The sequence below is a fragment of the Mytilus trossulus genome, chromosome 6 (assembly GCF_036588685.1).
Source record: "Mytilus trossulus isolate FHL-02 chromosome 6, PNRI_Mtr1.1.1.hap1, whole genome shotgun sequence".
In the NCBI taxonomy this organism is placed as follows: domain Eukaryota; kingdom Metazoa; phylum Mollusca; class Bivalvia; order Mytilida; family Mytilidae; genus Mytilus; species Mytilus trossulus.
This window is the reverse complement of record NC_086378.1, coordinates 46279484-46306001: the sequence shown is the minus strand read 5'-3', so window position 1 is coordinate 46306001 and position 26518 is coordinate 46279484. Positions and strand designations below refer to the sequence as shown.

Below are 26518 nucleotides of genomic sequence, written 5' to 3'. Positions count from 1 at the left end.
ATAAATAACTAAGTATCTCTTAAAATTCTAAATACAAATTCATGTGCAAGATAAAAGAAATCAATCCTTTTTTTTTTCTTTTTCTTTAATATATTTAACGTTTTATTTTTATTACTTTCTGCGGGTCATAAAAATCCATGGTCACTAGTAAACAACATGGCGGCCTCCAGCTTTTTGTGTTGTTGTCTACGAATTTCCCAAAAATAAAGCCTTTCCAAAGCAACAATGCGTCCTAAGGCCACACGCCGGGATGCAGGAGATAAAATGGGTGGACGGGATAAAGATAAATCTAACCCTTCGTTCAATATGCGAATAAAATTGTTTACGGATGAAGTTTTTCCTTTGTACAACATCACTGCAGACATGAAAGTTGCAGATTTAAAGAAATATGTAGAGTTTGCCACCGGCATACCGGTTCATTTGCAACGAATAAGTTATTTGGATGAAGGTAATACTAATCAAAAATTATATAGCTGAACCTTCATGCTTCTAAAGGGTATTGAGTTTGCTCCACTTTAACCCTAATTCTAACATGACGTCCTTCAAACGCTTTGAGTACACACCCTTGGTAAAATATAAATATATTGCCAGGGCTGTTCCGCTTGTACTCCAACGTCATATGCTTTTTAAAAAGAGCTACCCGATCAGAATATAAGCATCTTACGGGAAAAACACACTTGTGAAACTGAAAATCATCACAACAAGGAAAAGTAAACAAATGATGCTCAAATGTGTTATATTAGCCATTTTTGTATACACATGAGACATATAAGTACAATAATCATTTAGATTCATCCAAAAATTATCTAAAATATATTATTGTAGATACGTTAAGCATCATCTTTATTGAGTTTGCTCCATTATTTTACGTCAATTTGATAGTGCGTTTCTTTACAGGAATGGCAAATTAAATAATGCCTTCACCTATCTAGCGCTTTGATTCAAAACAATTAATTGCCGCATTTGTCCTATTAGAATCGAAATAATTCATGGGGGCTTGAATTTTGATTTTACCACCGGTTGTCCCTTTATGCCGATATTTTACCCCTCACTATCGCTCAGGGTAAAATATTTGTTTTAAAGGGCCAACCCGTGGTTAAATCAGGATATATTCAAGCCCCCATGAATTATTTCTTAAATATTGACTATTGTTCACCCTATTTGTTTGACTTTTTATTTTTTTTGCCATAAGCATTCCTACCTAGAAAAAAGCTGCCTACTCAAAATCTTTAATCATCCTGCATGTCCTGATACATAAAAAAAAAATATATAATTAGAGGACTGATAATACTTGTAATATGAGGCATGCAGGCATTACCTGTGAAAGGGGACGAAGTCTGTATGATTTTGTTTTTAAATTCAAACATTATTTAGATTTTAAAACGGAAATAGCGGCATTACCCTAACGTTTCCACTTTTGGTTCTGTAATGTTAGGGATTTAAGTTTTGACATCATGTTCAATGTAAACAAAGAAATGCGATCATCAGGTAATGTTTAGTCATATCAACTCTAAATCTCATTACAACGAGACTAAAAGAAGGCAGTAGATTTCTGAGTTCTACATAAATGCAGGAATTATAAAAAGTGACCAAAAAAAAGTTATAGATTTTGAGTTCATTAGTTCAATGAAATTTCGCAAAATCATCCTGATTCTTTTTTTTTTTTAAACAAACAAGTTAATTTTGTAATTATTAACATTTGGAAAGATTTAATCAAGTTAATTTTTTTTTTAAATAATATTATAACATATCTTCTAGTTGTAGAAATTTTTCAAAACCTACATTGTATGATTGGTTCAATAATTTAGGAGTTTAAAAACAGTGAGTTAATTATATCAAACCCAATTTACAAATGTTACATTTCAAAATTGTCTGATGTAGAAATGAATCATATATCTATATGAACATTTATTGTTGATTAAGGTGAACTACAAGACAGTGTGGACATAAGAAGTTGTGATATTGTACCAGGGGCTACTCTTCATCTTCGAGTTTGGCCAACATGGAAAGAGCTGATTGAAGCAGTTACTGCCAATGATATAGACTGGGTAAGCAAAAGACATAATCCATTGTTATTGATTTATCAAGACTATCTATGCATCGATCTGATCATATAAAATTTGATTGACAATTCAAAGTATAATACATGTACATCATCAAGGGACAGACCAATTTAAGTCAAAATAATTTTTAAAAATGCTTAGTTTTCTAATTATATCATCAAAGAGCAAAAAATATAATTGTACAATTTCAAATCAACTGAAGAGTTGATTTTGGTCATGAAGCTTATTTATAGGTCTAAAAATTGTGGTACTGATCATTTTCTATCACTCTGTTATATATATAGTTTTCAACATATTAGCAAAATTTCCAAAAATTGTGAAAAATCATCATTAAAGAGCAATAACTTTATAAATAACAAGTTGACTTATGATTTCCATAGATCTTTAATGTTGACTTATTTGTAGACCTTGTCTTGCTGATTACTTTTTCTATTATTAAAGTTTAAATTTGTCTACAGCTACAATACCTATACATATTTATACGCAATAATGCAAAATTTTTGAAAAAAATATATGTACCCTTATCCTTTCCTTATTAGGGGTATAGATCTATTAGTCAAACATCATCCATTTATATATACTATTCATAAAAAACGTAAGAGCTATTATCACAAACTGTGACTAAGTAGATAAGTAATTTACGCATAGTAGTACATTGAGACAAGTCAAAGTCAAAATCTGGTCTTACCATTTAACTCTGATTTAAGGAAAGATATTTCTCATTTATCTCCCTTTAGATCAAACAAGTAAGTCTCTTGTTTTATTATATGTTTTTTTTTATGTTCAATTTCTTTTGTTAAATCATGCGTTACTTATTTTTTTTTAGATTATTTTATGTTGTTTGGTTCAGTTTTTATTCAGTTTCATGCTTTTCAGGTACATGTACCTGATATACAGTCATTTACAGACCAACCATACATGCTATTCATTTATTTCCTTAGCTCTGATTTAAGGTGGTACCTAACACTACAGGGAAATAACTCGGAAAAGTCAGCTAAACATTTTAATTACGTTGTGTTGTAAAGGGAATATCAAGCTTCTCAATGATCTAAATAAGAGTTTGTCAAACTGCTATATATAACCAGTGTGATTTTTCTATCGAAACGGATGGTTCAAAATTTTTGAAAATTTTATATTTTTGTTAAAGGGTCAAAGGAAATACATTGTCAAAATTTAATGAAAACTAAACGAGCCAAATTAATTTTAGCAAAAGTGTTGGGTACCACCTTAATTATATAATCTTAAGAAAAGAAATTATTTATTAAACTATTGTAAACTTAGCAAATGGGACATTTTATCTGATCAGTTTGGCAGCAATGGGACATTTTATCTGATCAGTTTGGCAGCAATGGCTAATTTCTTTTAGTAACAGCCAAAACTGGGGTGGGATGGATAAAACTAGTGCTTGATATTTGTTCTTTGAAAAGTAGAGAACAATTAAATATACAACTTACATTTTTGAAAATGTGTTATAATGAACAATTAAAGTGACCAAACTATTTTTGCGCACTAAGCCAGCTAACAATGGGATTTTTTTTTTGTAATTTTAATTACATAGACTTTAAAAATCTTTCTGTTACTTAGGTATTCAGTTTAGGTGTAACAGCAAACACTACATACCATACGCCCCAGTCTGATTATATGACTAAGAAACAGAGACGTCCATGGATTGAAGAAAGAGCATTCATTGCTTTATTTATAGCTAGTCACAGAGGCCATGACAAATTGGTAAAAAGATTGATAGATGCTGGTATGCTTAGTTTTATTTATTCTTGAATTGGTGCAATACATTTCATATAAGTCATGAATCATATGTAAAATTCTCCAAATCTGTAATTATATAATAATACATGATACAGTATTAGATTATATTACATGTATTGTCCTAAAATAAGGAAATATAAAGTTTATACTTGTTCTAAAATAATGAAATATGAAGTTTTAATACTACATGATAAAAAGGATGTAAAACAAAATGGAGTTGTGACAGTAATTATAATAAGTAAGATTGTTCCAAAATATGCAAATGCAAAGAGCTTTGATGAGACTGCTGCCAACTTCAGACAACATAAAAAAATAATAAAAATACACATGCAAGCACATCAGGTCTGATTTAGAATTTACAAATTCAAGAGCATAACTGATACTAGTGCTGTATAGTGTATACAAGTGAGAGATTTGAAAAACTGGTTCAGCCTACATTTAGCTTATATCGTTTTTGTCGAGTCTGCAATATTTATCGCAGAAAGCTAGACATAAACATCCAACAGCAGGGGTGTTAACTAACATTTAAAAAGCTTATATGATTAATATTTCAAACAGTAGAACAACTGGATCCTTCGTACTTTGTGTAAAGATGCCTTATGTAATAAAGATTCCGTCTGTGATATGTACTTTTCTTTGACCATGCACATTTTCAAGATTCATTGCACATGACTACTTAAAAAAAAGTTAATATTTTTAGTATTCTTTATTTCTCTCTTATTATGAGTAATAGGAATAAAATTATGTGTGTTATGTGAGTACATTGCAAGATCCTCCAACAAGCCCTTTAGACAATTTTCACTTGTCCTCGATCTCATTTGTGTGAACAAGGTTAAGTTTATTAAGATCAAGTCCATATCTCAGATACTATAAGCAATAGTCTACTATATTTGTTGTATGGAATGATTTTAAGGTGTTCATGTCCAACTGGAAAGTGTCATCTGAACTTGACCTCGTTTTCAAGTTCTATGGTTAAAGTTAAGTTTTTTGTGTTTTTGTCTGTTTTCCTTATACTATATGATAAAATTAGATCAACTGTAAAAGTGTATGAAAATATTTTATGGTATAAATGTCTGTCTAGCATATATATTTTATTTGACCTTGACCCCATTTTTATGGTTCATTGCTCAATGTTAAGTTAATGTTTTTAAGTATATATTTTTCTAATATTTTTATATTAGCAATATGTCAACTATATCAGCTGTATGGAATTATTGTATTAAGATAGATATGTCTGTCTTGTAATTATCATCTGACCATGATCACTATTTCCTGGTTCATTTGTCAATCATATGTTTTCCTGGTTAAGTTTGTTTCTTAAATGAATATGTAAAAGGTCAACTATTATTATACCCCACGGCCAACGGGTTGCTGAGGGTATAATCTTTTTGACCTGTCTGTCTGCCCATCATTCTGTCCGTTCGTCAGTCGTACCGTCCATCATTCTGTCCGTCAGTCAGTCTGTCCGTCAGTCCTATTTCTTGTCATTTCAACTCCTTTCAAACTACATAACAGAATTTCATGAAACCTTTTTAGATAATACTGATATACTATGTAGTTGTGCATATCGACAGGAAATTGCGATTTGTTTTTCTTTCTAGGAGTTACGTCCCTTTGAACTTATTTACTCTAATGTACTACAGCAACAGTTGTACATACCAACTTCTCTCAAACCACACAACAGAATTTCATGAAACCTTTTCAGATAATAATGAAATACTATGTAGTTGTTCATATCGACAGGAAATTATGATTCATTTTTTTTCTAGGAGTTACGCACCTTTGAACTTATTTGTTTCAATGTACTTCTGCAACAGTTTGTCATCGTAACTTCTCTGAAACCACACAGCATAATTTCATGAAACTTTGTAGATAATAAGGACAAACTATGTAGATGTGCAAATTGACAGGAAATTAGGATTCAATTTTTTTTCTCTTACACACATTTTATTTCTCCAATGACAATGATTGTAAGGTGTACATGTATAAAATTTCCAGTTGGTTCATCCAACCTTTGACTTCATTTCTTGGATTATTTAAAGTTTATGTGATAGTCGTAGTACAGATTTCTATTTGAAACTTCCAATATAATTACCAATGGTTAGTAAAGAAGGTGAGACATTTCAGCGTGTGCACTCTTGTCTATACAAGCACTCAGATTGCTAATTACAAAATGACTGACCTTGAAACACTTATGCAATGTTATAGATAGGAACATTTATGCAATGTTATAGAAAGGAACATTTATGCAATGTTATAGATAGGAACATACACTGTGGTCCACTATCGATAATCACACAACAACCTAACAGAAAGACTGTGATGCAAATGACTGACATTAAAAAAATTATGCAATGTGATACTAGAAGATAGGAACATTTATGCAATGTTATAGATAAGAATATAAACTATCAATAATCACACAACAATCTAACTGAAAGACTGTGATGCAAATGACTGAACTTGAAACACTTATGCAATGTTATAGATAGGAACATACACTATGGATAATCACACAACAACCTAACAGACAGAAAACTGTGATACAAATGACTGACCTTGAAATACTTATGCAATGTTATAGATAGGAACAAACACTATAGATAATCACACAACAATCTAACGGAAAGACTGTGATGAAAATGACTGACCTTGAAAAACTTATGCAATGTTATAGATAGAAACATACACAATCAATAATCACACAACAACCTAACAGACAGAAGACTGTGATACAAATGACTGACCTTGAAAAACTTATGCAATGTTATAGATAGGAACATACACCATCGATAATCACACAACAACCTGACGGAAAGACTGTAATGCAAATGACTGAGCTTGAAACACTTATGCAACGTTCAAGATAGGAACATACACCATCGATAATCACACAACAATCTAACGGAAAGACTGTGATGCAAATAACTGACCTTGAAAAACTTATGCAATGTTATAGATAGGAACAATCACTATCGATAATCACACAACAACCTTACAGAAAGACTGTGATGCAAATGACTGACCTTGAAAAACTTATGCAATGTTCAAGATAGGAACATACACAATCAATAATCACACAACAACCTAACAGACAGAAGACTGTGATACAAATGACTGACCTTGAAAAACTTATGCAATGTTATAGATAGGAACAAACACTATAGATAATCACACAACAATCTAACGGAAAGACTGTGATGAAAATGACTGACCTTGAAAAACTTATGCAATGTTATAGATAGGAACAAACACTATAGATAATCACACAACAATCTAACAAAAGGACTAGCTGTGATGCAAATGACTGACCTTGAAACACTTATGCAATGTTATAGATAGGAACATACACTATCGATAATCACACAACAACCTAACTGAAAGACTGTGATGCAAATGACTGACCTTGAAAAACTTATGCAATGTTATAGATAGGAACATACACTATCGATAATTACACAACAACCTAACTGAAAGACTGTGATGCAAATGACTGACCTTGAAAAACTTATGCAATGTTATAGATAGGAACAATCACTATCGATAATCACACAACAACCTAACTGAAAGACTGTGATGCAAATGACTGACCTTGAAAAACTTATGCAATGTTATAGATAGGAACATACACCATCGATAATCACACAACAACCTGATGGAAAGACTGTAATGCAAATGACTGACCTTTGTAAATTTGACGTACGCCATCACAAGTTGGTTGACAGTTATGGAATAACCGTTTCACAAATGCTATCAGATATGTTCCTTAGGTCGTAACAGCTTAGACTACGAATTACATAATTATATATTTTGAACAATAATTATTAAGAGATCATAACTTTTAACGATATAATCAAAACTACCAAACCAACATGTACCGTTTTGGTTGTATTTCGTCATATTTCAATATATTACGACACAAAAAATGACATGCATCCTGGACTCATCAAAATCTATTGGGACTCACCATTTCAAAAAGTAATGAGTCCCAGTACTCACCATGAAAAAAATCCTAGTGAGAACCCTGTACAATCCCCTTCTCTTTCATGAATGTGACCTACCGAATTAGACTATTTACCAGATTTGTTATACCATGAGCAACACGGCGGGTGCCAGGATCTACTTACCCTTCCAGAGCACCTGAGATCACCACTATACTTTTTGTTGGGGTTCGTTACAGTTGCTTATTCTTAAGTTTTCTATGTTGTGTCATGTGTACTATTGTTTGTCTTTTTCATTTTTAACCATGGCTTTATCAGTTTATTATCGATTTATGAGTTTGACTGTCCTTCTGGAATCTTTTGTGCCTTTCCAGCAAAAAACTGTTTTGTAACTTATCGTCATTCATCTTCTAATTCTGTGTTGGCAAGATTCAATTTCTTCTCCCGACATGCGTTCTTGCAGCTCTACAAGATTCTTGTCAATTGTCATCTTTTGTGTCTTTCCATTCCTCCATTAACGACACTTCAGACCTGGAAAATAAATGTTACATTAATTCAACCTTTAGAATATAGTTTTTTTATTCTAAAGGTTGAATTAATTTAACTTATTATAAGGCCGAATAGAAAAGGTATGTTTAGGGTGACCTGTTAAAAATGAAAATAAATAAGATTAGACTGCAGCTTACGACTCGATATAAGTTTTCTAACTTAAAAAAATGTCTCGGAAGACCGTTTTAATTCGGTAGCGTCGAGTTACCCAAAACGAAGCTTAAATTTTCGGTCCTACTAAAAGTGTCCGGGGAAGAAAAGAACAGCGCCCGGGAGAATAGCATAACAATATGTTATAACAATAAATAAATGATAAATGTTTTCCTGAATAAAATAAAAATCATTCAATTTGCTTGTTTTGTCCTTTTAAAATATAAATGGTGGTATGTACAATGCTGCCATCTGGAATGGGCAGACTGAGATGTTCCTCGCAGACAAAAGTGTGAATTATTTATGCAAAGGTTTTTTTTATGAACAGTCAGATGAATACACATACACATCAGCTTTATTACAATTGACAGAGATGTGATTTGCAATATAATTATATAAATAATAGAGAGAAAATAATAAAACTTTTCGTTCAGACAATGTAAAAGGTACGCTTATGGAAATTTCATATTTCTTTATTTTACATCCGTTTTCATTTTGTAACAATCGTTTAACTGTACCCACTGTATTTGGCATTTTTCATTTTTATATCGTTTTTAATAACATGTCTTTTGATTCTATTAAATTCCCCGGGCGCTGTTTTTTCTTCCCTAGGCGCTTTTTAGCAGGACCCTAAATTTTAGGCAAATTTTCGTAGCATTTTCTTTATCTACTAAGAAATAAAATATCCATTACGGGATTGGCCTTTTGATATAAATTAAATGGGGGATTAAGTCAAAATCTTACAAGATAAGTATAAACATTTTCAACTTAATAATCAATGTTATTTGATAAACAATAACTCACTTTTATTAGCAGCAAAATTTTTTTTTTAACTAGGAATCGTTTACGCAGTTCATGCCTAAAAATCTCCAATGCAGCATAATTATAGTCCGAAAAATACCATTCTTTGAACAGTCAATCATAAAACTGTCCTTGTAAAACTATTTTCCCGTATGCTACAATCTGTGAAAGTCTGTAACCATCACTGTCAAGAATTGAAACTTTTCTCATATATTCAAATCTTCACATATTTCTGTCAGTGTAATTCTTCATCGCATACATATATAATAGCGATCATATTATTCTTTCTGTAAAAATATTTCGCTAGAAACAATATTTGACGCTACATTACTGTCGATCAATCTTTTCTTACTGATATTTGCGGCTTTTTAGAAAGTGAGCAAGGTTTGAATGGCCACAACTACGGGAATGTTTTTACTGAAAGTGGCAATAGGTTAAAACAGATATTTCATTTTTATACCCCCGCTTTAAAAAAGGGGGGTATACTGTTTTACCTCTGTCTGTCCGTCCGTCAGTCCGTCCGTCCATCAGTCCGTCAGTCAGTCCGTCCCATGAAACTTTCGTCACATTTTTCTCAGGAACTACACATCCACCCTTTCTGTAATTTGGTATCAACATTTATATATGTTAGCCATACCGTGTGATGCGTTTTCAGATTCATCACTCGACAACTTCCTGTTTACCGAACACTTGTATGATTTTTGGCAAAGTTGAAAATTTTCGTCACATTTTTCTCAGGAACAAAAAATACAAGGATTTCTGAAATTTGGTTTCAGGATTTATATAAGTCAGCTATACCGTGTGATGCGTTTTTAGATTCATCACTCGACAACTTCCTGTTTACCGAACACTTGTATGATTTTACACATGATAGCCAAGTTGAAAAATTTTCGTCACATTTTTCTCAGGAACTACAATACAAGGATTTCTAAAATTTGGTTTCAGGATTTATATAAGTCAGCTATACCGTGTGATGCGTTTTCAGATTCATCACTTGACAACTTCCTGTTTACCGAACACTTGTATGATTTTACACATGATAGCCAAGTTGAAAATTTTCGTCACATTTTTCTCAGGAACTACAATACAAGGATTTCTAAAATTTGGTTTCAGGATTTATATAAGTCAGCTATACCGTGTGATGCGTTTTCAGATTCATCACTTGACAACTTCCTGTTTACCGCACACTTGTATGATTTTACACATGATAGCCAAGTTGAAAATTTCCGTCACATTTTTCTCAGGAACTACAATACAAGGATTTCTGAAATTTGGTGTCAGGATTTATATAAGTCAGCTATACCGTGTGATGTGTTTTCAGATTCATCACTCAACAACTTCCTGTTTACCGAACACTTGCATATTTTTACACTATTAATATTATCCACTTGCGGCGGGGGTATCATCAGTGAGCAGTAGCTCGCAGTTTCACTTGTTTTTGGATAGTTTTGCGATGTTTGTAAATCATACAATAGCTTTTGTTGAAACCCTCGACAAGCTCATTCGACCTTCGGTCCTTTGGGGTTAATATCGGGGCTTTCAACAAGAGCTATGGTTTAATTTGAACATATGTTAGAGTAAATGGTCTAATCCAACTCCCACCACCTGTGCAATAGTGAACAAAAAGTAGACAATTTTTCATCACTATCAGTATATTATCCAAAGTCTGCCGACTTTGTTGTTCACATATCCCATACATGAATATTTATCTCATCGTATTTGAAACAAAAATTAAAATAACAAAAATACCGAACTGTAAGGAAAATTCAAAACTGAAAGTACTTTATAAAAAGACAAAACCAAAACTCAAACACAAACACAGCAAACAAATTGAAATCTGAACTAGTCAAATAAGTTTTCCTCTTTGACTTACATCGAATTATTTACATTAGCCATGGCGTTGTCAGTTTGTTTTAGATTTACGAATTTGACTGTCCCTTTGGTATCTTTCGTCCCTCTTTTACAATGACTTGAAAGGGGTTTGGTTGAGGACTAAACTTTTTACGACCAAATTGATTGATTTATTAATTGATTGGTGTTTAATACAGCGTTCAGCACAATATTGAGCTATTTCATGACATTTGTACGTCATTGAAAATACATAAAATAACATGTTTTCAAAGTGTGAACTTTCCATTTCTTTTTAACTTTTAATCACCTTCATATTGGACATGCATGTATGTAATTCTGCCATTTGAAACTATATATTAGTTGCCATATTCAGTCTTGGTTGTCTTGATATAGGATTGCTGATATCAAAGGACTCTTAGACTAGTATTTCTTGATTGTAAATATTGGTTCATCCCTTCGAAAGATGTAAGGACGCTATCCTCATTGCATGGTATCTATACTCAGACCATTGTTGCAAATCAGTGTCATAGATGTCCATTACAATGTTAAAATTATTCCGTCACATTTTCTTCGATTTAAACATCATCGAATAAAACTAATCACCGCTTTTGTACCGAATGTTTACTGATAATTGTGGGACAGCTTTTGCTGTTTTCGTAAGCACCTTCGATCATCCAAGTTGATGGCATTACTCGTGTTACTCATTTTTAGTTGTCTGTGTTCTCTTTTCTTCAAACTTTTATTTTGGTCATTTTCATCAATTTTTTTTTTTGGTCCGTCCGTCTGTCTGGTTTCAGGGTTAACATTTTGATAAAGGAAGTTTTTGATGAACTTCAAGTTGCAGTCCAATCAACTTAGAATGAGTACACATACTCCCTATACTATGATATTTCTAATTTTATTTGCCAAATTAGAGTTTTGACCTCAATTTCACGGTCCACTGAACATAACAATGAAAGTACGAGTTGGGCATCCATGTACTATGAACAGATAGGAGAACGTATATATTTGTTTGCCGTATTCAGCAAGTCATACACTGTCAGAGGGGTGATTCGTTTAGCAATGATGGATCTATAAATACACGATGAAACGTACGGCTTGAAGGTGGCCTTTCAGTTTCATGACTCCTGTTCACAGTATTCAATAGTCACTTTTAAAGTAAAAAAAAAAAAATGAAAAGTACGTATAAACTGATCTTCTGTTGTCGTTTCACAATGTTCTGCCCATTCATATATTGGCAGTCCTCAATCCGATCTACATTTATTCAAACTTGCTTTTTCAATTTGTTGTTCAATTTGTAATCACTCTATCTGATCTTGACCATTCATAAAATATTTCTCAGTGTAATTCATCTTATCACACAATTAGTCAATTGATCAACCTTAATATCAGATATTCGTGCATAATCACAAAATATAATACTAGTAGCTAAATCTACAGTATTATATGTTAGAACACAAGCTGTTTCCGATAACACAGTCATTTTTTACTTTTTTGGTCGGACATTAGGAAGCAACCAATCTGCACGAGTTTAAAATGGCCACAAATGAAGAGTGCACTAGAATTTTTTTATTTGCATTTCACTTTTATAGCTGCATTTATAAATATTTTTAACTGGATGCTTATGATATTTTTTTTCATTTTCCTTACAGGTGCAAGTTTGAGTGCTACAACACCTGCTGGTCGAACGGCTCTCCATGTTGCGTCAGCTCAAGGTCAATCGAAAATTGTCGATGTCCTTTTAGAAAGTGGTATGTGTTCTTAAAGAAAGCCACTGGTATCGCTAAAAGACGTACAATGTACACATATATTAAATTCAATTGACAATTATTAAGTCATGTCATGATTATTGATGTGTTTAAAATTTGATTGTAGAATAAGGAATTAAAGGATTATAACCCAAAGATTCATATTTTTCTTTGAAAATGTGTAGATTGTTGTTGTATTAACATTCATAAGCCATTGCTTATAATTTCTTTTGCAAACAGGGGCAGACATCGGAGCAAGAGATGTTGATGGTAACGACGCTTTAGGAATTGCTGCAAAATACAACCAAGATAAAACATGTGAACGTCATTTATTTTTGTTTCGATGGCAACAGAGAGCAAAACAAACCAAAAAGAGCGCAGAACCTGAAAGAATGGCGCATCAATTTAACGATTCAGCTTTCCCAGTTTGGTTAAAAGGAAACCAATGCCAGCTTTATTTTTCAAACATTCTACCTCCATCTGAGTATGAAGGGACTAGAATGAATTCCCCTAGACGAAAAGCACACCCTCGTGAATTAACCAGGGAAAGATTATATGGTAGCGGAGAACCACAAGAAGAAGAGTACGAAATTGTAGAAGATGAAGATGGCGAAGAAGGTAACTATAACTAATGCATAGATACAACTTACAATGAGATTTTTTAAATGTTTCTGAAATATATCTAAAATTATTCAATGCATGTAATTTTGCAGTAAGTGTCAAAATGAAGTCATTTAATATATCTTATTTAATTGTCAATATAATTGGAATTTATACTACTGTCATACAAGTGAGAGGTTAAGCTAGGTTTATAGTTTAGCACCAGGTTTAATTCATCATTGTCTTCATAAGGGAATGCCTGTTCTTAGTCAGGAATATGATAGTTGTAATCCATTCGTTTGATGCATTTGAGCTTTTGATTTTGCCTAATGATAAGGGTCTTTCTTTTTTAATTTTCTTTTAATTTCAGTATTTTGTTATTTTACTTATTGTTATCCTCATTGTAGCTAGATATATAGAAAAAAATAATAATTGAAGGATTTGTATCTTGGTAATATCCAGGAGGGAGTTCATTCCCCCTAAAAAACACACTTTTAATTCATTGTCAAGAAACCTTTGTCAGCTGTCCATGGTTGAAAATTATCCTTTTTGCTTATTTTTAAAATGACAAATTATGTTCTACTTTGTAATTATAAAACAAAATGCCAAAATTAAGCAACAACAATAGAAAGGGAAAGCCAGTATAAATACCTGAATACTTTTCTAGGGGTAGTAAAATGTCAAATCAAGTAACTAACACTTTCGAATCAATTACATGTACAAAATCATAAACAAAACAAAAAACGCTGTTGAATAAAGTATATTCGTAAGTTTTATTCAAATTAACATGGTTTTTTTTGGAATTACAATAATGTGCTCATGTCAGTTTCAATGTAGTTCAAATATGATATCATGGATATGGTATACATGAGATTATTATAGCCGTATTTGGCGTAATTAACTTTTTTGGAATTTTAAGTCCTCAATGCTCTTCAACTTTATACTTGTTTGGCTTTATAACTTTTTTGAATTGAGCGTCACTGATGAGTGTCATGTAGACGAATCGTGCGTTTGGCGTATCAAATTATAATCCTGGTACATTTTGTTACAATTTATATAGAAAAAAGCAGAAACTGCTGTTCAGTATGCTGATATTAACAGCTGACATCTCGCTACTGATATATTAAAACAAAGTTGTGTTTCTATACATAGTATACCAGTATTTATCTATCTAAAAGGAAGTTCTTTATCAATTTTGAATTTTAATAATATGATTTACATTGTTTTCAGGTTCATTGAGACTGCCTGTTATTAAAGAAGAAAGGACTAAACCTAGATCTGGGTATGTATTTTATGTTTGTATTTATAGAAGAACAAACACAGTTTCAGCGTGTTGGTTGTCAATCACAAGGATATCATCAGCTCTGGAATACTTTGATACTGTCATGATTTGTAAATAACTTTTCTTAAAATCCACGTTGATAACCTTACCAATGATTTAGAACAAAGGTTACAGCTCTCTTTAGGAAATTTTATATTGAATGACGTCCATTTTGGTAATATATAGCTTCTAGCATTTCTGCATATGAATCATCTTGAACACCATGCTATCAAATGTTTTAGTGTTAGCATTCATCATGTTCATGATAAAAAAGTTATCCAAAAATGCTCTTGGTGACGATGGCATTTAGAAAGTGTGAGTGTCATTAACAAATATACTATTCCAAAGGTATGAAATACTTTCGTTTCGGAAAAAAATTAATTTGATAAGTAAAATTTAAAACAATAAAAAAAAATGTGTTGAAAAGATTAAAAGATGAAAGACGAACTAAGTTCATGCCTTCAGTTTTTATGAGCTCGTGTACAAAGGGACTATGACCTTGGCGTCAGTTAAATAAAAATCGAAGTATATACTAAACCAGTATTATTTTGCATGATATAAATTGTTTTAAAAGTGTTTTTTTTTTCGAATGGTATATTTCAGTCATAGACATTCTAGACCCAGTAGAAAGTAAGTAGCATGCAAAGGAAATTTGGTTCTGAAGTTTTATAAATATTGCATGACACATTATTTCAATTTAGATTTACACTTTTAACATGTTGCAACCCAGAAACTAATGATCTCTACAACAATATTAATCTCTCAAAACACCAAACTTTTCCCATTTCTCATCTTATCATCCAGAAAGATGGAGCTCACCATAGTAATTTGTTTGTCCAAGGTTACATGGTAGCACCATAAATGATAGCATGCACATGGATGCATAATTTTTTATTGCACATTTGTTTGAATTAAATTTGAAATAAAAATGTTTTCCTCCATAGTCAATCTATGAGATACTGGTAGTCAATTATGTATCGTTTAGGTGAGAAGGAGAAAAACAAACTTTTTTGTAACCAACTGAAGAACATTCCATAACCTGTTTTCATGACACCTATACGTATAGATATATAAGTACAAATTGTTACTACTTTCTATTGTCTGAACTTTTACAAATTTGTAATTTCCTTTTCACAATTCTCCCCTCAATCAAATGTGTTGCAGCTATTTTCTCCTGACATAACTTCAATATGTCAGATTGTCATTTTAGTTAACTCAATGGTGTTCTATATATTTGGATTAAGATTATTAAAAGAATGAATCTTATTTTATGATATTACAAAAGAGCTTTATCCAACTTTCTCAGAATTGATTTCCTTTTAATATGACTATTTTCAAAAGTATTTTAACATTTTCAAGATACTACAGCCTCATGTGTGTTAAATACTTTTGTTACAATATTATGCCATATTTCTTAACATGTCATCAAAGCATAAATCCATAAAAGTAGCCCCAATCGTCAATTTTAAAAGAGTTGCTCACACTGTAAGTATATACGGACATGTAACAAAAAAGCCAGATACATTAGTTGATTATTTTTTTTAAGCATTGAAAGTTTTAAACTGGCAATTTTGAAACACATAAGATCATGGTGTCAATGTTGTTGTACTTAGATTTGTCATCTTAGATCAGGATACTATTAATTCCTTATTGGGTTTGGTTGGGTAAAATCATAAAAATACTGAACTCAGAGGAAATCCAATAAGGAAGTCCATAATCACATGGCAAACTCAAATGACAAAACACATTAAAAACGAATGGACAAAAACTGTCATATTCCTGACTTGATACTGGTATTTTCAAATGTAGAAAATGGTGGATCAAAGAGGGACGAAAAATACCAAAGGGACAGTCAAACTCATAAATCTAAAACAAACTGACAACGCCATGGCTAAAAATGAAAAAGACAAACAGAAAAACAATAGTACACATGACACAACATAGAAAACTAAAGAATAAACAACACGAACCCCACCAAAAACTAGGGGTGATCTCAGGTGCTCCGGAAGAGTAAGCAGATCCTGCTCCACATGCGGCACCCGTCGTGTTGCTTATGTGATTACAAATCCGGTAAATATTCTAATTCGGTAGGTCAAATTCATGAAAGGGAAGGGGATTTTAGTTACGACGTAAGGAACATATCCGATATCATTTGTGAAATGGTTATTCCATAACGGTCAACCAACTCGTGATGGCGTCCGTAAAATTTACGAAGGAATGGTAACCTGGTTTTAAAGCGCTTAAACTCTCACTTTGGTAACTGTGAGTTTCATCAAATTCCGTTATATTTAAAATGATGAGTGAACTAAACAGACATAATAAATAAAATAGTCAAAATATGGGTACAGCAGTCGTCATCGTGTAACAATTTTAAAAGGAACAATTTAACAGAACAAAAAAAAACTTCTATCTACAAACACATTCATTGATTCGCGTGTCTGACGTCAGAAAATTTTATACGTCATATGAATTTAAATACACTGATACATTAACAATGATTAAGCTTATCATAAAGTATACTCTCGATTGAGTCTCCTGTATCGGACTCCGAGGAGGCTATAGCAAATGTCATTATTAAAGAGATTATACCCTTCCATGGTTTTTGTTTATCTTGACACAGTTACTTAGAGAAATATCTAGTGTTAATCTTACTACAATGTTTAACATATCTAACAAACGAAAAAAAAAATCAGTTATTGTTTCAAATTGTGATTTTAATCTGACAGAATATGGCATGTCTAACAATCAGGAATGTTGTTGTGAGATCAAATGTGTACTGTATTTAGATACACATACTGCTTAGACGCACCACTTGTTTAAAAGTTCGTACACTGACAGTCGCTTTTCAGAACAGTTATCATGTGAATGTAATGTGTTGTTAATTAATTATATTTGTTTCTCAATAACCGACAACGAATGATCTGATTTTACTACAAGTACAATGATTTTTTTTGTTCATTCGAACATGATTGAATGTTTTATTTTTTTCGGTACATGTTTGCTGGTCAATTTGATGCCCTGTGTTTCATTGATTAAAACGATCTAGTTTTTATACGACCGCAAAATTTGAAAGAATTTTCGTCGTATATTGCTATCACGTTGGCGTCGTCGTCTGCGTCGTCGTCGTCGTCCGAAACTTTTAGTTTTCGCACTCTAACTTTAGTAAAAGTGAATAGAAATCTATGAAATTTTAACACAAGGGTGCTATAAACAGTTTCGTATAAAAAAAACTAGGGGTTATTCCCCAACTAAAAATAGACTTGGAGGGAAGTCCCTTTTTATCAACATAATTGGTAAAAAAGTATCATGTTTTTTTTATATTTGATTGTAAAAATAAGTTAATTAGCTTCAATTAAAACAGGTTGAATGATTAAAATAATTTTTAAAAATTAGATTAAATACACATGTTTTAAGGGGAGACAAACTGTAAACATCCTGTTTTTTTGGCAGTGAAAAGTGCAAAACTTATTTGCACCCAATGTAGCTCTTTTCGGAGCAGGCGAACGTAGCCTGAAGCATAAATTTTTAGAAAGACCAGGTAAAAACCTATGAAATTCATACAGTTTTGAATATTGAAAATGTGCATGTATCATGTCTGCATGGGTGTGCATATGGCCTGATTTCATGTTTTTTATGCATAGATTAGGCAATGTTTTTCCCATTTTCTCTGGATAAAACTTTTTGGTACTATTAAAAGTACAATTTATTTTTATTTCATCATAAACTAGAGAAAATTCTGATTCTAATGATATCTAGTTTTATACAAGTATCTTCATTAACATTAACACCACTAAGGGTCAATTATAGATGGTCCCTCAAAATATGACGTCATAGGAAAAAACTGTTGATTGCACCCCAAGGTTTATGACCACAACAGGAAGGCTGGGATCGATTTTTGGAGTTTTGATCCCTATATTTAAGGAATTAGGGGTCAAAAAGGGCCCAAATAAGCATTTTCTTGTTTTTCGCACTGTAACTTTAGTTTAAGTAAATAGAAATCTATGAATTTTGACATACGGTTAATGACCTCAAAAGGAAGGTTGGGATTGATTTTGTGAGTTTTGGTTCTAACAGTTTAGGAATTAGGGACCAAAAAGGGGTTCAAATAAGCATTTTTCTTGGTTTTCGCACCATATCTTTAGTAAAAGTAAATAGAAATCTATGAAATTTAAACACAATGTTTATGACCTCAAAAGAAAGGTTGGTATTGATTCTGGGAGGTTTGGTCCCAACAACAGTTTTGGAATAAGGGGCCCAAAGGGTCCAAAATTAAACTTTGTTTGATTTCATCAAAAATTGAATTATTGGGGTTCTTTGATATGCCGAGTCTAACTGTGTACTTAGATTCTTAATTTTTGGTCCCGTTTTCAAATTGGTCTACATTAAGGTCCAAAGGGTCCAAAATTAAACTTAGTTTGATTTTTACAAAAATTGAAACTTAGGGGTTCTTTGATATGCTGAATCTAAAAATGTACTTAGATTTTTTTTTATCGGCCAAGTTTTCAAGTTCGTCCAAATCGGGGTCCAAAATTAAACTTTGTTTGATTTCATCATAAATTGAATAAATGGGGTTCTTTGATATGCCAAATCTAACTGTATGTAGATTCTTAATTTTTGGTCCTGTTTTCAAATTGGTCTACATTAAAGTCCAAAGGGTCCAAAATTAAACTTTGTTTGATTTTAACAAAAATTGAATTCTTGGGGTTCTTTGATATGTTGAATCCAAACATGTACTTAGATTTTTGATTATTGGCCCAGTCTTCAAGTTGGTCTAAATCAGGATCAAAAATTATTATATTAAGTATTGTGCAATAGCAAGAAATTTTCAATTGCACAGTACTCAGCAATTACAAGTAATCTTCAATTGCACAGTATTGTGCAATAGCAAGAGATTTTCAATTGCATAGTATTGCGCAATAGCAAGAAATTTTCAAGTACACAGTATTGTGCAATAGCAAGTATTTTCAAATGCACAGTATTGCACAATATCAAGAAATATCTAATTTCACAATATTGTGCAATAGCAAGATTTTCAATTGGAGTTATCTTTCTTTGTCCAGAATAGGTAGTTGAATAAACTTTAATCATTGTTTTATTCAATATACAATGTATATTCACTTTTACTACCAACTGATAAATTAAAACAATCTTTACCATTCAGTGATAACAAGCACTTTTTAACATTTAATATTTTATGATGTATTTAAATGAGTAATTATTGTTGCAAACTCAATTAGAAATTTGAATTGAGATTAGTTTTGGAATAAAGGATAGGGGTTTGAAAAAAAAATTGGGGGGGATGGGTTCAATTTTTCTCATTTGAAATTTCATAAATAAAAAGAAAATTTCTTCAAACATTTCTTTTGAGAGGATTAATATTCAACAGCATAGTGAATTGCTCAAAGGCAAAACAAAAAATTTAAGTTCATTAGACCACATTCATTCTGTGTCAGAAACCTTTGCTGTGTCAACTATTTAATCACAATCCAAATTTAGAGCTGAATACAGCTTGACTGTTGTGTCCATACTTGCCCCAACCGTTCAGGGTTCAACCTCTGCGGTCGTATAAAGCTGCGCACTGCGTAGCATCTGGTTAGGATTTAATAGCATAAGCCATTTTTTTGTCTAACCTTACGTTTCCGTGTATGATTTCATTAAATATATTTTAAACTATATCATTGAAAACAATGTTAATATCAAAACAAATGAAGCTAATGAAATAAGCTTATGATTTAAATTGTTAGTTATGAAAAACCTACGTAAAGGACATATTTTTTCAAACTTTTATTGACCTTTTATGATTAGAGTTATAAATAAGTTTATGATTTTTATATCCGTTGTTATTTCGAATCTCACCTTTTGAATTGAAAAATAGTACACTTGTTATGTAAAAGGCGAATTAATATGTTTAATTTTGCCTAAGGGACCTAGAATGAAGTAATTTCAGAAATGAAGGAACAAACCTTCGGTATTATAATATTTCCAAAATATTTGTCAATATCAAAATGTGGGCTAACAATTAAATTATTTCTACATATATTTACTTTAGCTGTATTCGGCGAAAACTTCCGGAATTTTGAATCTACAGTGCTGTTCATCTTCGTTCTTCATTTTGCCTATTAAACTTTTGTGTGTCATGCAATTATAAGTCTTTTGCAAAAGTACCGCGTGTCTGCTGTATACAATTTTTAGACTGATATCATATCTTTGATGAGTAATTAAAACCTGGGACACTTCAGTAATATAATATCTCCAAAATCGTTGTCACAGGAGAAATATGTTTAAATGAGTTTTTATTAAAGTGCATACGCTCAAGATGTTGAGTTTGCAGTTGAGATATAGTTTAACACTCTGTACTTAAAGTAGTTTGCTCGGTGTTTCATCTCATAGAATCCAGATCTAACACCATTAGGTTAAGATAATAAATGTTTATAGACGTTAGGATTTAACGTGACGCATGCTTTCAGTACATCACATTGTTCGCTCGAATTTTATAAAAGTTGGCCGCCTGACTTACACTGGGTCCATGCCACTGCTGATGGACGTTTCGTCCGTGAGGGTTTCACCAGCCAGTAGTCAACACTTCGGTGTTGACATGAATATCAAGCATGTGGTCATTTTTATAAATTTCCCGTATGCAAAAGTTTTAATTTTTCGAAAAACTAAGGATTTCCTTATCCCAGGTATAGATTAACTTAGCCGTATTTGGCACAACTTTTTATGGAATTTTGGATCAATGCTCTTCAACTTTGTACATATTTTGATATTAGCGTCACTGATGAGTCTTATGTAGACGAAACGCGCGTATGGCGTACCTTATTATAATTTTGGTACCTTTGCTAACTATTATAAAGAACTAGATGTCTGTTTTTTCACACTGCTACTGAAAGCAAATCGTTCTGTCAAAGCCTGGGGTTTTCATCTTCAGAAGTTTTTGATATCATATTGTGTTAAACCGTCATAAGAGATTAGGGAATATAAAATTCACATTTAGACACTAATAAAGCATCACAACTTTCAGTCTGTCATGAAAAGATTTGGTTATTATGCGACAGTGCAGTAGAGACAAAATCATATGCGTGTAGTTGTAAAATACAACGAGTGCGTTTAAAGAGAAGTATTAATGTTTAATGCCTAGCTTTACAGATCTTTACAGCTCGAGTGTACGTCTTAACGACAGTTGATATCATTTACGTAACTGACTACCATATTTGTTTTTTTTCTTTCATTTTTTTACATAATTAAGGCCGTTAGTTTTCTCCTTTGAATTGTTTTACATTGTCTTATCGGGGCCTTTTATAGCTGACTATGCGGTATGGGCTTTGCTCATTGTTGAAGGCCGTACGGTGACCTATAGTTGTTAATGTCTGTGTCATTTTGGTCTTTTGTGAATAGTTGTCTCATTGGCAATCATGCCGCATCTTCTTTTTTTATATTAACGCTTTTCCACCATTTTTTAGGCAATTCGTTAAATGCACATACATACTGTTGTGTGGAAGTTAATATATGAAAACCCATTAAAAGACTTCTTATTTCAAAACAATCATGGCGGTTGATGTATACAATTTGATAAATGTTTTAATTGTCTATTGCTATCTTGAGTATTTACAATCTTAAAACTGTTCTTTATATTCCTGGGATAAACTATCATTTTCTTATTAATTGTAGTAAACAACCTTTCTCTTATGATGAATGGATTGGAAAAAAGAAATCACGGGAACAAAAATCACTAGACGTAATAAAGGCTAAGAAAGAGAAAGAAAAGTCGGAGGAAAATGAAAGGTAATGTATTTAATAACATTGATGGTACCAATTTTCCTGAACCAGATGCGCCAATTCGACAGTTTTTCTAAGTTTCTAAAAAAAATTATTTCGGGGTTGGAATTTATTATAGTGGTAACATATTAGTACGGATAATAAAATAGCAATATTTTATTCAAATAATTCAATTGTTCAAATAAAGTATTCTGTGTTCATTATTCATGAACTGTTCTGTTTAGTTGACAAACATATTTGTTATGTTTGGGGTTTTATAAAGTATTTCAGTTAAATTGAATCATTGTCATCTCTCAACAACTTCTTAGTTGCCTTTTCTATTCAATTTTAACACAAAAAGGTAATTTATGAAATTCGCAGGAATAACAAATCAGAGCACCCTGGTTTTTTTTGGGATCAAACTTCATTTGACCATACTTGACCATGTGATGCATTTTCACGTTTATTGCTCATCAAATCCTTGTTAAACAAACACTAAAAGCTGGTTTATAATAAGTGAGAATTAAATCAAAATTCAAGTTGTTACTTCTTTGAAATTGATGAGCTTACTATTTCTTCAGAGAGAAAATAAAAGGTCTCGGGTAAGTGGTGCCTCGTATTTTTGTTGTTGTATTACATTATATTTTATAGTTTGATTATTTAAAGTATACAAATGTTTTATTATAGATCAGATTTTGTGATGTTCATTAAAACATTGTATTTTCAGCCTTGCAGATAGGAACGTTGATCTTTATTGAACTGTCACAAATAGTTTTTAATATAGATTCCATATATGTTACTTTGTAAACTCCATTTTTGACCACAAATTTTCGTTTGAAAAGCTTGAAATAAAGATATATCCTTTATATTTAACTGTTTACACTTTTTTACATTTTAACTCTCGGAATATTAAGGAAAATAAACATGATTTGAAGATTCGAAGGGATCCTGTTCTGATTGTGGGGTCATGAAAACACGTTTACTTGTATCGATAATATATCGACACTTAACTTTATTTTTGATCTTTGATGTCTAGAAGTCTTCAAAAACAACATTGTTATCTTCTAAACATTAAATTTCTTTTTAAGTATTTTTAAAAGCATCAAGAAAAATATGTAATTAAATAAAGATTTAAAAGATACAATTGTTCCCCTTTAAAATGTCAGCTTTAAAAGCTTTTTATGCTAAATGTTTTGTTTCTATATTTCATGCCTACACAGAAAATTGGATGAGTAAGTAATTTCAGGGTTCTCACTTTCATCTTTTATTAACCATATATTTCTTTACATACTTAATATCCTGTCTGTCTAACAGTTTTAATGTGTATTTCATTTTGTGTATACAACACTTAACCCTGACATTCACTCCCCCTTCCCCCAACCACGTCACACAGTTAACACAATATGTGATAAAATTCATTCACACCAAATGGTGTGCAATGAATAGTTTTTTATGTAAGAACTAGAAGATGTGGTATGATTGCAAATAAGATTGATATTTTAAAACCACCTCTAGATGTATTTTGAAGTCCGATTAGTGATCGATCTTACTCGCTTACAGATATTTTTTGTCAGTGTAATCGGGGTCTTAGAATTTCATTGTAATATTATTTTTAGAACATTTATGTTAATGAAATTAAAAACAAAACACGGGTTGACATTACTTAGTTGATACTGATAGTTAAATATGTTAAAGGATAACGTACTCTTAGGAAATAGAATTGTTACATGCATAACTGAGCATATTTCCTACTTAAAGATGATTAGTATTTTATAGTTTGTTTCTATGTATGTTGCATTGCCGTTTGTTTTAATGCAATTCAGTGTTTCTGTTATTTCGTTGTTTTCTTCTTATAGTTGATGTATTTCCTTTGGTTTTTGTTTGTAACCTGTGTTTGTTTCTTTTAAATCGATTTATGACTTTTGAACAACCATACCACTGTTGCCTTTATGCATAATTTGCAACTAACATTCTTTTAGTTCTTAAAACATTTCCCAGAGTGTATCAGTCATTTTTAAACGTCCATGTCTTTATCATAAATGCCATCATGTTATATTATCGAGCATACAAAGTAATGCTAAGCTTGTTTTCTCACGCTATGCTCAAAACGTCAACTTACTTCGTCTATGACGTCACTGCCTAATTAAAATTAGGGTTATAATCAAAAACCATGTCTTGATTTTACATTTTTACTTTTTTTGAGCGTCACTTATGTCGTCTTTTGTAGACGAAACATGCGTATGGCGTACATGATCATACGCCTGATAACTTAGAGTAGTTCTAATCAAATGTGTTCATGCATACTATCTTGTTAGCTAGATAAAAATTAGTCTGTGATTTAGCTATCTTCAAAACAACTTGCAAGCATATTACTGTAGATTCATTATTATTCGTTGGATACCAATTTTCGTGGGTTTCGTGGATACAGGTGAACAACGAATTCAAACGTTCAACGAAAAACATATTTTCAATATGCTTTGTATACATGGATTGGCAAAACCACGACATCAAATATCAACGAATATGAACGTTTTCAGCAATCCACGAAAATTGATGCCCACGAAAATAAATGAATCCACAGTATGCAATTTATATATTGTTGAACAACTACTTTTTTTAATATAAATTTGCGAGTTTATCAATCTTTAAGATGGATTTCAAATCTGATTTCGACAAGTATATTATCTTTTTATATCCTTTTTTTTTTTTTTTTTTTTTTTTTTGTAGATCTTTCTTACTCTCGAGTGAAAATTCTCACAACAGCTTTTATGAAATGATGTATCTCGATGTAGTGAATAGATATATGAAAGTAATCAATTTAATTTTTCTGATATTTGTTTGTCTTTTAATTGTCTACATTACACGTATTTTCATAAATTTAGGTGATGATAGATGCTTCTTCATTTTTTTATTTCTGTATATTTCTTATTCAAGATACATTACTTATTTTCGTTCGTGAATTATTCTGGTCCTGTTGCATTGTATAATTCCCTTTTTCAGGAAACGTGCTGAGATAGAAAAAAGCCAGTCATACGAAACATGGTTAGAGAACCGAGAATTCGAAAAGAAGAAAACAGACATCCATAGACCCCAAGAGGAAATAAGAAGAATTGAAAGAGGACCTAGTGCTTTTAGACTATATTTGCGTTCTCTCGGAAGAACAAGGGATGGTGAGACGTATGAAGACTGGTTAGACCAAAAAGAGGAAGAAGTGGGAATGGACCGCTCAAATAGAAAAGCACTTGTTGGACATTGATGGGACCTGATAGCTTTAGAGTACCAGTCAAGTAGTTTCAAATAAACGGATATGTAATCCAGTCATTTTCATTCACTTGAAATTCAATCTGTTGATTGAGGTTGAAATGAAGCGGAAGTTGGAATATGCATAAACAATAAAAAATAATATGAGAAATATGTCACAGCATGAAAAGAGACGTTATTTACCATTGTTTTTTTTATTTCTACTTGTTCATTCTACATGTTCTTTTAAGAGTCTGAGACTTTCATACTCTTGATAGTGTGTTTTAATTCAATTCTTATAAATCCATTAGATGAAAATTAAATTTGATTTTTAGCCGAAATAAAACTAATTAATTCCACCTTGGTATAGAATGCAAAGTTCATTATATGCTATAAATTGATTCTAATAGCATTTCCTTCTGTGTTTTTCCAAGGTACTGTTTTAGATAAAATAGTAGACAAGTTCTTCACATTTTAGATTATTGTACATCATCTGTATGATATTTTCTGCATGCTGTAAAAGTAGTATTGTTCGGTGTACAGAAGTGATTTAGGTGATTGATTCTTCAGAGGGCTAGAAGATGTTTTATGTCTGTATTTTACATGACTCTTAACTTATAAATCTGCTTAAAGCTTTTTTTATAGTCTTATTTAATGACATATTTTATTATATACATGTAGATTCTGTGATATTTTCAAAGTTGATACTGCTGCAATTGAGATCATACATTACTG

At 31.7% G+C, this 26518-nt stretch overlaps 1 protein-coding gene across 7 annotated transcripts; it reads left to right on the top strand.

Annotated features, from left to right (window-relative positions):
* The first annotated feature begins 145 nt into the window (after window positions 1–145).
* On the top strand, window positions 146–26518 carry LOC134721439 (ankyrin repeat domain-containing protein 60-like). Of its 7 annotated transcripts, XM_063584471.1 has the most exons (11): window positions 146–448; window positions 1924–2048; window positions 3648–3813; window positions 12772–12870; window positions 13108–13485; window positions 14698–14749; window positions 15392–15418; window positions 22457–22570; window positions 23125–23145; window positions 23764–23775; window positions 25544–26518. In XM_063584471.1, exons 1-11 carry the CDS (start codon window positions 226–228, stop codon window positions 25797–25799), a joined length of 1473 nt encoding a protein of 490 aa, XP_063440541.1. In that variant the 5' UTR covers window positions 146–225; the 3' UTR covers window positions 25800–26518. The 7 variants fall into 7 exon arrangements, with proteins under 7 accessions (XP_063440541.1, XP_063440544.1, XP_063440543.1 ...); XM_063584474.1 differs by lacking the exon at window positions 15392–15418; XM_063584473.1 differs by lacking the exon at window positions 23125–23145.

Excerpts from the sequence above, each read along its gene's own strand:
- LOC134721439 (XM_063584471.1), top strand. The coding sequence starts at position 226 with ATGCGTCCTAAGGCCACACGCCGGGATGCAGGAGATAAAATGGGTGGA. Across the intron at positions 15,419-22,456 it reads CATTCTAGACCCAGTAGAAA|TAAACAACCTTTCTCTTATG; the intron begins GTAAGTAGCATG and ends TATTAATTGTAG. Across the intron at positions 22,571-23,124 it reads AAGTCGGAGGAAAATGAAAG|AGAGAAAATAAAAGGTCTCG; the intron begins GTAATGTATTTA and ends CTATTTCTTCAG.